This window comes from Lissotriton vulgaris, chromosome 5 (assembly GCF_964263255.1).
Source record: "Lissotriton vulgaris chromosome 5, aLisVul1.2, whole genome shotgun sequence".
NCBI lineage: Eukaryota > Metazoa > Chordata > Amphibia > Caudata > Salamandridae > Lissotriton > Lissotriton vulgaris.
In genome coordinates this window covers 78,787,410-78,800,334 of record NC_141693.1, presented here as the reverse complement: position 1 = coordinate 78,800,334, position 12,925 = coordinate 78,787,410, and the positions used below count along the sequence as shown (strand labels likewise).

The 12,925-nt window shown below is 49.9% G+C and overlaps 1 protein-coding gene across 1 annotated transcript in view; it reads right to left on the bottom strand.

Moving 5' to 3' along the window:
• LOC147710242 (CD59A glycoprotein-like) overlaps positions 1-8,039 on the bottom strand; it is a 46,043-nt gene extending 38,004 nt beyond the window's left edge. The window contains exon 1 of the mRNA XM_086919961.1: positions 7,940-8,039. Within this exon, the coding sequence (XP_086776087.1) occupies positions 7,940-7,988 (49 nt within the window). The 5' untranslated portion in view covers positions 7,989-8,039. The remainder of the gene's footprint in view (positions 1-7,939) is intronic.
• Between the last annotated feature and the right edge of the window lie 4,886 nt (positions 8,040-12,925).

Here is a 12,925-nt window from a genome sequence, read left to right as displayed (position 1 = left end):
CTCTCCTCTCCTCCGCCTCCTCTTCCTCTTCCTCGCAGTGCCCCCACTCACTCACAGTCTCTTCTGTTTCTCTGCTGCCCCCTCAGTCTCTCTGCTCTCCTCTCCTCCGCCTCCTCTTCCTCTTCCTCCCAGTGCCCCGACTCACTCACAGTCTCTTCTGTTTCTCTGCTGCCCCCTCAGTCTCTCTGCTCTCCCCCTCCGCCTCCTCTTCCTCTTCCTCTAAGTGCCCCCACTCACTCACAGTCTGCTCTGTTTCTCTGCTGCCCCCTCAGCCTTTCTGCTCTCCCCTCCTCCGCCTCCTCTTCCTCCCAGTGCCCCCACTCACTCACAGTCTCTTCTGTTTCTCTGCTGCCCCCTCAGTCTCTCTGCTCTCCCCCCTCCGCCTCCTCTTCCTCCAGTGCCCCCACTCACTCACAGTCTCTTCTGTTTCTCTGCTGCCCCCTCAGCCTTTCTGCTCTCCCCTCCTCCGCCTCCTCTTCCTCCCAGTGCCCCCACTCACTCACAGTCTCTTCTGTTTCTCTGCTGCCCCCTCAGTCTCTCTGCTCTCCCCCCTCCGCCTCCTCTTCCTCCCAGTGCTCCCACTCACTCACAGTCTCTTCTGTTTCTCTGCTGCCCCCTCAGTCTTTCTGCTCTCCCCTCCTCCGCCTCCTCTTCCTCCAGTGCCCCCACTCACTCACGGTCTGCTCTGTTTCTCTGCTGCCCCCTCGGTCTCTCTGCTCTCCTCTCCTCCGCCTCCTCTTCCTCTTCCGCCCAGTGCCCCCACTCACTCACAGTCTGCTCTGTTTCTCTGCTGCCCCCTCAGCCTTTCTGCTCTCCCCTCCTCCGCCTCCTCTTCCTCCCTGTGCCCCCACTCACTCACAGTCTCTTCTGTTTCTCTGCTGCCCCCTCAGCCTTTCTGCTCTCCCCTCCTCCGCCTCCTCTTCCTCCCAGTGCCCCCACTCACTCACAGTCTCTTCTGTTTCTCTGCTGCCCCCTCAGTCTCTCTGCTCTCCCCCTCCGCCTCCTCTTCCTCCCAGTGCCCCCACTCACTCACAGTCTCTTCTGTTTCTCTGCTGCCCCCTCAGTCTCTCTGCTCTCCCCCCTCCGCCTCCTCTTCCTCCCAGTGCCCCCACTCACTCACAGTCTCTTCTGTTTCTCTGCTGCCCCCTCAGTCTCTCTGCTCTCCCCCCTCCGCCTCCTCTTCCTCCCAGTGCCCCCACTCACTCAGTCTGCTCTGTTTCTCTGCTGCCCCCTCAGTCTTTCTGCTCTCCCCTCCCCCACCTCCTCTTCCTCCCAGTGCCCCCACTCACTCACAGTCTCTTCTGTTTCTCTGCTGCCCCCTCAGTCTCTCTGCTCTCCCCCCTCCGCCTCCTCTTCCTCCCAGTGCCCCCACTTACTCACAGTCTCTTCTGTTTCTCTGCTGCCCCCTCAGTCTCTCTGCTCTCCCCCCTCCGCCTCCTCTTCCTCCCAGTGCCCCCACTCACTCACAGTCTCTTCTGTTTCTCTGCTGCCCCCTCAGTCTCTCTGCTCTCCCCCCTCCGCCTCCTCTTCCTCCCAGTGCCCCCACTCACTCAGTCTGCTCTGTTTCTCTGCTGCCCCCTCAGTCTTTCTGCTCTCCCCTCCCCCACCTCCTCTTCCTCCCAGTGCCCCCACTCACTCACAGTCTCTTCTGTTTCTCTGCTGCCCCCTCAGTCTCTCTGCTCTCCCCCCTCCGCCTCCTCTTCCTCCCAGTGCCCCCACTCACTCACAGTCTCTTCTGTTTCTCTGCTGCCCCCTCAGTCTCTCTGCTCTCCCCCCTCCGCCTCCTCTTCCTCCCAGTGCCCCCACTCACTCACAGTCTGCTCTGTTCCTCTGCTGCCCCCTCAGTCTCTCTGCTCTCCTCTCCTCCGCCTCCTCTTCCTCCCAGTGCCCCCACTCACTCACAGTCTCTTCTGTTTCTCTGCTGCCCCCTCAGTCTTTCTGCTCTCCCCTCCTCCGCCTCCTCTTCCTCCCAGTGCCCCCACTCACTCACAGTCTCTTCTGTTTCTCTACTGCCCCCTCAGTCTCTCTGCTCTCCCCCCTCCGCCTCCTCTTCCTCCAGTGCCCCCACTCACTCACAGTCTGCTCTGTTCCTCTGCTGCCCCCTCAGTCTCTCTGCTCTCCTCTCCTCCGCCTCCTCTTCCTCCCAGTGCCCCCACTCACTCACAGTCTCTTCTGTTTCTCTGCTGCCCCCTCAGTCTTTCTGCTCTCCCCTCCTCCGCCTCCTCTTCCTCCCAGTGCCCCCACTCACTCACAGTCTCTTCTGTTTCTCTGCTGCCCCCTCAGTCTCTCTGCTCTCCTCTCCTCCGCCTCCTCTTCCTCTTCCTCCCAGTGCCCCCACTCACTCACAGTCTCTTCTGTTTCTCTGCTGCCCCCTCAGTCTCTCTGCTCTCCCCCCTCCGACTCCTCTTCCTCCCAGTGCCCCCACTCACTCACAGTCTCTTCTGTTTCTCTGCTGCCCCCTCAGTCTCTCTGCTCTCCCCCCTCCGCCTCCTCTTCCTCCCAGTGCCCCCACTCACTCACAGTCTCTTCTGTTTCTCTGCTGCTCCCTCAGTCTCTCTGCTCTCCCCCCTCCGCCTCCTCTTCCTCCCAGCGCCCCCACTCACTCACAGTCTGCTCTGTTTCTCTGCTGCCCCCTCAGTCTTTTTGCTCTCCCCTCCCCCGCCTCCTCTTCCTCCCAGTGCCCCCACTCACTCACAGTCTCTTCTGTTTCTCTGCTGCCCCCTCAGTCTCTCTGCTCTCCCCCCTCCGCCTCCTCTTCCTCCCAGTGCCCCCACTCACTCACAGTCTCTTCTGTTTCTCTGCTGCCCCCTCAGCCTCTCTGCTCTCCCCCCTCCGCCTCCTCTTCCTCCCAGTGCCCCCACTCAATCACAGTCTCTTCTGTTTCTCTGCTGCCCCCTCAGTCTTTCTGCTCTCCCCTCCCCCGCCTCCTCTTCCTCCCAGTGCCCCCACTCACTCACAGTCTCTTCTGTTTCTCTGCTGCCCCCTCAGTCTCTCTGCTCTCCCCCCTCCGCCTCCTCTTCCTCCCAGTGCCCCCACTCACTCACAGTCTCTTCTGTTTCTCTGCTGCCCCCTCAGTCTCTCTGCTCTTTCCCCTCCGCCTCCTCTTCCTCCCAGTGCCCCCACTCACTCACAGTCTGCTCTGTTCCGCTGCTGCCCCCTCAGTCTCTCTGCTCTCCTCTCCTCCGCCTCCTCTTCCTCCCAGTGCCCCCACTCACTCACAGTCTCTTCTGTTTCTCTGCTGCCCCCTTAGCCTCTCTGCTCTCCCCCCTCCGCCTCCTCTTCCTCCCAGTGCCCCCACTCAATCACAGTCTCTTCTGTTTCTCTGCTGCCCCCTCAGTCTTTCTGCTCTCCCCTCCCCCGCCTCCTCTTCCTCCCAGTGCCCCCACTCACTCACAGTCTCTTCTGTTTCTCTGCTGCCCCCTCAGTCTCTCTGCTCTCCCCCCTCCGCCTCCTCTTCCTCCCAGTGCCCCCACTCACTCACAGTCTCTTCTGTTTCTCTGCTGCCCCCTCAGTCTCTCTGCTCTTTCCCCTCCGCCTCCTCTTCCTCCCAGTGCCCCCACTCACTCACAGTCTGCTCTGTTCCGCTGCTGCCCCCTCAGTCTCTCTGCTCTCCTCTCCTCCGCCTCCTCTTCCTCCCAGTGCCCCCACTCACTCACAGTCTCTTCTGTTTCTCTGCTGCCCCCTTAGCCTCTCTGCTCTCCCCCCTCCGCCTCCTCTTCCTCCCAGTGCCCCCACTCAATCACAGTCTCTTCTGTTTCTCTGCTGCCCCCTCAGTCTTTCTGCTCTCCCCTCCCCCGCCTCCTCTTCCTCCCAGTGCCCCCACTCACTCACAGTCTCTTCTGTTTCTCTGCTGCCCCCTCAGTCTCTCTGCTCTCCCCCCTCCGCCTCCTCTTCCTCCCAGTGCCCCCACTCACTCACAGTCTCTTCTGTTTCTCGGCTGCCCCCTCAGTCTCTCTGCTCTTTCCCCTCCGCCTCCTCTTCCTCCCAGTGCCCCCACTCACTCACAGTCTGCTCTGTTCCGCTGCTGCCCCCTCAGTCTCTCTGCTCTCCTCTCCTCCGCCTCCTCTTCCTCCCAGTGCCCCCACTCACTCACAGTCTCTTCTGTTTCTCTGCTGCCCCCTCAGTTTTTCTGCTCTCCCCCCTCCGCCTCCTCTTCCTCCCAGTGCCCCCACTCACTCACAGTCTCTTCTGTTTCTCTGCTGCCCCCTCAGTCTCTCTGCTCTCCCCCCTCCGACTCCTCTTCCTCCCAGTGCCCCCACTCACTCACAGTCTCTTCTGTTTCCCTGTAGTCTCTCCGTTCTACACACCAGTCTCAGCCTCTCTCCTCCTGGTCTTCTCATAGAGCCTGTCTATCTGGTCTTCCCCCAATCTCTCTATCTGCTCCCTCTCTCTCTGGCCTCACTGCTCCTTCCACCAGCCTGACACCTCTCTCTCACCCCTGCAGCCCCCTCAGCGCTCCTCCTGTCTCTCCACTCTCCCCCCTCCCCAGTCCCCCTCCCAGTATTTCACTCTCACCCTGCCACCCGCATTCTATTCCATCTCCTCACAGCTCCTCTTCCATCAAACTCTGAATGTCTGACCCTCGGCCTAATGATGTGACGTCTCGGTACCAGGAACCGGGGATGCGTCCTGGGACTTGACGTCAAACCTGAACATGGGTGTCATTTAAGGACCGGCAGGGGTCGCAGCTGTGACTTGAGGCTTGCCTTCTGCGACCTCTAGCAGTGTGTATGAGATGCGACCCCTGACCTCAGAGGAAAGTAACAAACCGGAAAAACAATAATGTATAAAGTGGTGCAGAGCACTGTAAGAAGCTGTCTCGGTGTCTCCTGCTGCCCCTGAGCACGTGGAGGGAGCAAGAAACCGAGAAGGGAGAAGGGAAAAAGGGGAAAGACTGAGACAACATGAGGGTAAAACAACAAAAGGAACAGCAGGGTGAGGACAGTACAGAGAGAATGGAGAGAGATCAAGAGATTCAGAGGGGATGAGTGGGAGATATCAACAAGGGGTTAAGGAGACATCAGGGAGAGGGTGACATGTATGAGAGAGATATTCACATGTATGAAAGAAAGATAGACAGGCGAAAGCGATAGGTGATAAAGACAGACACCAGTGATAAAGGGACAGCCGACAGACAGAGAGAGGAAGCCTGGTGAGAGATGCTACATAGAGGCAGATGAGACAGTGGTAGCCAAGAGCTGCAGATAAAGAGATAATCAGTTCACAAACAGCCGAGGGGAGGGTGACAGTGGGTCGAAGGTCATATAAAGGTCATTTCTGTGATTGCATTGGGGTCAAAGGGCATGTGATGTCACTTTCACAACTCCTGACTCTTTGCTGTATGGACGCCCATGAACCTGAATTCCTCTAGCAGGAAGCCTGCGGGTCCATTTGAATGATACATCATCTCTGCCAGTTAGGCGACTTCTGACTAAATAGCAGAGATTATTTACTATTAAACTGGTGGGCAGGTGGAGAGACACTGCCAACATTTTAACACCAAACACTTTTTGAAAAGGAAACAAAACCCTCTAACGCTCACTCCTGAAGGCAATTATTACTGAGCGTGACTGTTCCTGAGAGGGCAAAGTTACAAAACTGTATCAGTGGATTTTTGCTTCTGTTCGCCTTTGGATACTGTGCACATGGTTTGATTGACATGTATTTAATTGGCATATTTAGTTTACTTGCAAGTCCCTTGTAGAGTGGTATACAATATGTATCCAGGGCCTGTAAGTTAGATGCACCCAAGGGGCCCGCAGCACTTATTCTGCCACCCACCTACATAGCACTCTAAAACTTGTCCCAGGCCTGCTGCCGCAGCCTGAATGCAGTGTCACACTTCTATGTTGACTTGGCATTTAAAACCCCTTGCCAAGCCTTAAGCTTTCTTGTATTACCTATGTCACCCCTAAGGTAGGAACTGGGTAGCCCACTGAACTTCAATGTTCTCAGGCACTTTTCTCTCAAAACCTTTCAAAGTCCCAAAGTAAGCGCTGTCCGGGACCAATCTACTTCTTGTATCTGAGCCGCTGTCCATCGAAGTCGGCCTTAACTTTCAACTTTCTCTCTGAATCTTGCGACAAATTTCCACAGTTGGTGCGTTGAACTTTTAGGTGCTATATTTCACTTAAACATGTAAAAATTGATGAATCTGTTTCTACTGATTGGATTTTTGTCTTTTTGGTATAAAAAATGTATTAAAATGTACACTACTTTCCAAAAAAAAGGTTTGGGATTTTTCCTGTGTTGTGTTTTCACTTTTTTACTACCCCGGCTGCCTTTCCTGCCAGCTACCCAGGGTTAAGCACTGGTTAATTTAGTAACTTTTCTGGTTTATCCTGCCGGGGATTGTGGCAGTTGCTTGACCATGGCTTGCATCCCAGTCAACCAACAACCCAATTTCTCACACTGGCTAATTTAGAAAGTGTCATCATACTAAATGTTATTAAGCTTAGATATGGTAAATGACAAGCATGACAATTAATTCTAAGAACTCAGAATAGATATGTTTATAACCATAGGATTACCAACAGCTACACTTATTGTCTCTAGCATCTTTGCGCTACATTTAGTAGTAAAGGTGTGTGCTGCAATTTCTACTCATACTGGACTTTACCTCCCATTTAAAACATTTGGGAAACCAAGAACAAATGTATATTCTGCAAGTTGTTTTTATTGTTTTCAAGAACAAAAAGTGAAACCCACATTCATTGGTTGTGATACCGAGAATGTATTTTGTGCTTCATCAGGTGTCCATTGTGAACTCCATTTTATGATCAGTTTACAGCTTGGAGTAAGGTGAAGTAGAAAAAAAGAACTAGAACACTTTTCACTTAGCTCGCAATATGTACACATGAAGAAATGGCACACAACTGCTTGTGCCTTTTCCCTCTTGTGTAAGCCTCTCACTGGGTGGTTGTAGCATCTATCAGAACATGGTAAGTGGACCCAGTGAGGAGCCAAATACTGCACTTTTAAAAAACAGCTGCTGACTCACTGTTTGATTCATAAATTGATGGCTGTTAAAGAGTTGCAGTGGGGAAGGCTCAATATGTCCTTTAGATATCTCACTATTCCTAATAGTACCCTAAGAAACTTTCTATATGTGCAAGTCGATATTTATGTCCTCGATATTTTTTCTGCGATCTTTTTGTTGCCTATATTTTATATTTTGATATTTTATTCATAAGATGTTCGTCCCTTCTCTCCCCTCCTACCCCAGCCTTGGTTCTCGTGACCCTAACAAGACCAGCAGCGGGTGACTAATTCTTCAGCTAATCCTCCACCTGTGCTCTCCCCACCAGCACCCTAGATTCCCTTGCCAGCCATTTTGACAGAGCAGTTTGTGAACTGCAGACATTGCTCAGGGAAATGGCAGGGGCAGGTGCATCCTCCTGCTTGTGGTTGGGCAATGGACTGGGAAAAGCTGGAAATACGCTGCCAATCCAACCGCCACTGACGCTAGAAGAGGGGAAGCGAGAGTGAGACCCGGGCGAACAGGCCTGCCGTTGTTCATGTACAAATGTACAAATGTCCTGTGCACTTGAGAATGCCAATGACCAGAGAGATCAGTGGCAAAGAAGCACAAGTGTCTTCCCAGGAGAGTTGTATGTGGGGTGGTTTAGTTGGAAGGGCTGGTGAAGCTCAGTGCCAGTGGAAATGTCCCCAGTGTAAAGCCCACGAGATGAATGTCGCCTTGAAAGTTTGATCCCAAGAGGATCCTCTGTAGGAAAGAGCTTTGGATTTTCAAATTCCAGTGACTGGGCCATCCATGTTTAATTGCATCCAAACCTATCAGTAATATTTCAAAATATCCCTCCTGGAAGGTTTCACTCTGTATTCTCACAGGAAGACAGACAACATCTTTCACAAACAGATAAAGGGTTTAATGAATGGATTGATTGAACTAAACTAAATTGTTTGAACTAACACTTACCTGTGCACACAACCACTGCAAGGAAGAGAAGAAGAGCGGTAAGCTTCATTCTGCGGTAATTAGAAGTATTTCAAATTCTTTTTTTTCCGGGGGAACCCTGGAAGATACAATAATGACAAATTACACTGGAATCCAATCCCAAAGGAGGCAGGTTGCTTCACATTTTCTGGGCTCTTCTAGGCAAAAGGGAACTTCTGAGAACCACATGCCTTTCTGGGCTTTGGTGGGACTGGCTCATCCGACAACCTGACAAACCAAAGTTCTACAACAATAGAATGTATGACTCAGCTTTTTTAATCAACAATTTGCCCTGGGAAGCTAGCAAAATGACTATTTTACAGTAGACCATCATATTGCTATTGAAAGAGTGTTCAAACTCCTTGATCTGAGAACATAGAACAGCAGATCCGTTCACCAGCATTCAGTTTCTGGACTAGTTATAACAAGAAAACCACCTCAAACCATGCTAGTCCTGGAAACCTTTCCGCAGTGGAGAGCACATTACCAGTTTTGAACACTTTTTTTTATCCTCCAAAATGATAAGATTCCTTAGAAATGCAATACGTCTTTATCGAAACAATTCTTTCCCATAAAATAAATCTTGATTCTGAATAGTATTGCTTGGCAATGAAAGTGAGAAAACCTGTCTTCTTTTGTAGTTTGATTAAACCAACAGCTCATTCCAGAATAAATGGAAATTGCCTTGCTATCAACAATATCAAAATGTAATGAATGCTCTACATTACACACATCATCAGCCTATTTTTATTCTTTCCTTCACCATGATGTTCTCGTAAGCTATTAGATTCGAGATATACTATGAAATTCATAGCAGTAACAGTTTGATCCAACAAGACATATTGCTAAAATAAGGAAAGCTATTTGATATCTGGTAAAAATCAACTAGTTACTCTACTTGTCAATGATCTGTTTCCCTTAACCCTGTTAGAAACTGGGTTTCTGGTTGGCAGAGATATTCACCCTGGCCAAGCAAGATCTGCAATCCTAGTCAGGGTAAGCCACAAATACACCCTAAATTAACCTATGCTCACCCACTGGAAGCTTGACACTGAGCAGGCTTAATTTAAAAGGCAATGTTTTAAGTATTTGTGCAATACATCAAACAGTAAATCAGTGAAAACACCACACACAAAGATTTCACACCAAGTTAGAAAGATAGCTCTTAATTTAAGAAATAAAACAAGACCACTACAGCAAAGATCCAATAGGTAGAAGTGAAGCTATGAATTTTAAAAGTTTAAATGCAAAAATAGTGCTTAAAAGCAGTAAGCGCTTAAAGAGTTAATTGGTTGTACTGGACCAGGGCTTTAAGTGGGATAAAAAAAACTGGGGGGTCTCTCAAAGGGGCGTGGCAGTTATTTAGGGGCGTGGCTTTAAAACACTTATGCTAAAAATCTGTGTTTAGCATAGTGCGCCGCCCGACTTGTATTTTGCTGTTTCTGCCATTGCATCCAGGTATGTGATACAACAAGTAACATCATACCTACAACAAGTAAGGACTATTGGCTTTGTCAATTGTTATTAGTTGCCTAAGATAAATAAGCTGCAACTTTGGCTTGTTACATATAATATTGAAAACACTTCCAATTAAAGCCCAGGTGACCCTACCACAATGTTGCAGCTCTTGCGTTTCAGAAAGAGAAGGGAAATCCAGAAAGAAAATTACTCTTTAAAAGGATTTCCCTTCCCCTACAACCCTCACCTGGCATGATGTCATGCTGTAAATTCTCTGCTAGTGAGAAGTGAGCAGTGTGGGCAGCACACATCGATGTGCCTGCTCTCTCGTAACGGGTCTATATCAGGCTGTTTTGCACCCTGGCTCTTTTTTCCGGACTGGAGTGACAGCAAACTACTGTCACTGCAGTCTGGAAAAAAACGGACCGTCTGGGTCGGGGCTCAAAACAGAGCCCGATAGAGACTCGTTTCCAGGCCCCTTTTAAAAAACTGCCGGTGCTCAGACCCCTGGAGACCCGGCCCACTTAAAGCCCTGTACTGGACCGGGACAAAGTCAAGAGTTCAGACCAACCGTCATGGAACACGGGCCGGATACAAGGCCTGTGCAGGGCCTGCTGAGCAAAAGTACCTTATTCCTGGTCACAAACACAAGAAGATGCGAGGTGCAGTCGAGCGAAGCATTGGTGTTGATCCCGCAGATGAGGTGATGTTTCCATTTTCTCCATGTAACAATGGCAATGTGCTGTTTCAAAAGATGAAGTGCTGATTCGGAGATGTGTTAGTTCCGAAGCCAATGCGCCAGGTTTCTCAAAGCAGTCAAGGGGATGCGTCAATCGTCTCTCACTGTAGTAGCAGCGATGCAGCTGTTCCAAGTCTGATGCGCTGATTTTGTTCCCACAACAGCAGCAATGCATCAATTCTGCTATTGCAGCAGAGGATGCATCAGTTCTGCTGGAGCAAGCACCTGGGGCTACTTCCAATGAACCAGGCACAGGAGCAGTGCGAAAGATTTTGATGTCCCGAGTCGTTTGAAGAACAAGTGGCTAGTAGGCTAGCCCTTAGAGTCAATCAGGGTTCAAGTTGTGATGGTGCAGTCAGAGAGAGCAGCAGGGAGGAGGGCCGCACAGCAAGGTAGCATTCTTCCCGAGCAGCAGTACAGCAGAGGGATAGTCCTTAGCACAGGCGTCTACTAAGTTGGTAGAGTCATAGGTCCAGTACTTATATCCTGTTGTGCCTTTGAAGTGGGGATGACACAGAATTCATTTTTTACTGCCCTGGCTCCAGACTCAATACAAGGGGGGTGTAGCTCGGTGTGTGTGGACATGACACATCCTAGTCAGGTGTAAGTGTGAGGTTGTGCCCAGCTCCTCCCTCCCATCCTCCCAGGAAGATGCACAAAGTCACAAACAGCCTTCCTTTGTGGGTGGCTGCCTAGAGGGAATACACAAAGTGAACTTTCACCCAGCCTATCCAGTGATCAGAGACAGGCAGCAGATACCAAATGGCTAAGAGCAGGAAAAGCAGCACTTTCAGTAGAGTAACAGCAAATCCAACTTTACCATTAAAGATAATTTAATATTACTATTCCATAGGTACTAAACTTGACAATTCTACCTTCTCTTAATTAGGAATTACCTTCTTATTAATTGTAATATGGAATTCCCAATGTTAACCTGTGAGAAGGGTAGGCCTATCAGTAGTGAAAAACGAGTTTGGAAGTTTTCAACTACTAGGGCATGTAAAACTAATGGTAGGTGTCTTTCTTTCCTTTCAGTTACATTGCACCCTGCCCTATGGGCTACCTAGAGCCTACCTTAGTGGTGACCTATATGTAATAAAAGGGGAGCTAAAGGGTATTCTACGGCTTGGAAAGGGGTTTTAAATTCCAAGTCGCTATGACAGTGTAAATTGCACACACAGGCTCGGCAATGGCAGGCCGGAGACTTCTTTAAGAGCTACTTGAGTGGGTCGCACAAGCAGTGCTGCAGAATCACTAGTAGTATTTAATTTACAGACCCAGGCAAAAGGAGTGCACTGTACTAGGGACTTGCAGGTACATTACATGCTCGGTTAAATCATGTCTTAGGGAAGGAGCACATGCCCTTTGGCTCTGGTTAGCAGTGGAAAAATGGCCAGAGTCCTAAGGCCAACAAAAAGAATGAGTAGAAATATTAGGCAACCAGGCAAGAGGTTTGGGGAAGACCACCCTAAGGCTGTCAGGTCTAACAAACCCCAACATATTGACTGACTTCCTAGGGTTATTCATCACAGTAAAATGTTCCACTTATTATTCTCTGTTGTAGTTTGTGTCCTTCTTTTCCTAATCAATACAAAAGACAGTTAGAGGACCTTGAGTCCAACACTCTCTTGAATTGTAGTTTCTCCATAGATTTGGATTGGGAAAAGTAAACCCTGAAATACTGATGATGATCATTTTTATTGTTTGATTAATTAAAATCACATAAATAGGAAAATATCTTTTAAAACGTACCTTACATGCTGCTTTGGCATCCATGGAAAGGAGGGCAGATACATTGAAAGGACAGCTATAGGCACAGACATGGAAAGGAGAGCTATAGGCACAGACATGGAAAGGACCGCTATAGGCACAGACATAGAAAGGACCGCTAAAGGCACAGACATGGAAAGGACCGCTATAGGCACAGACATGGAAAGGACCGCTATAGGCACAGACATGGAAAGGACCGCTATAGGCACAGACATGGAAAGGACCGCTATAGGCACAGACATGGAAAGGACCGCTATAGGCACAGACATAGAAAGGAGAGCTATAGGCACAGACATGGAAAGGACCGCTATAGGCACAGACATAGAAAGGACCGCTAAAGGCACAGACATGGAAAGGACCGCTATAGGCACAGACATGGAAAGGACCGCTATAGGCACAGACATGGAAAGGACCGCTATAGGCACAGACATGGAAAGGACCGCTATAGGCACAGACATGGAAAGGACCGCTATAGGCACAGACATAGAAAGGACAGCTATAGGCACAGACATGGAAAGGAGAGCAATAGGCACAGACATGGAAAGGAGAGCTATAGGCAGAGACATGGAAAGGACAGCTATAGGCACAGACATGGAAAGGACAGCTATAGGCACAGACATGGAATGGATTGCTATAGGCAGAGACATGGAAAGGACCGCTATAGACACAGACATGGCAAGGACAGCTATAGGCAGAGAACGGAAAGGACAGCTATAGGCAGAGACATGGAAAGGACAGCTATAGGCACAAACATGGAAAGGACAGCTATAGGCACAGACATAGAAAGGACAGCTATAGGCACAGACATGGAAAGGAGAGCAATAGGCAGAGACATGGAAAGGAGAGCTATAGGCAGAGACATGGAAAGGACAGCTATAGGCACAGACATGGAAAGGACAGCTATAGGCACAGACATGGAATGGATTGCTATAGGCAGAGACATGGAAAGGACCGCTATAGACACAGACATGGCAAGGACAGCTATAGGCAGAGAACGGAAA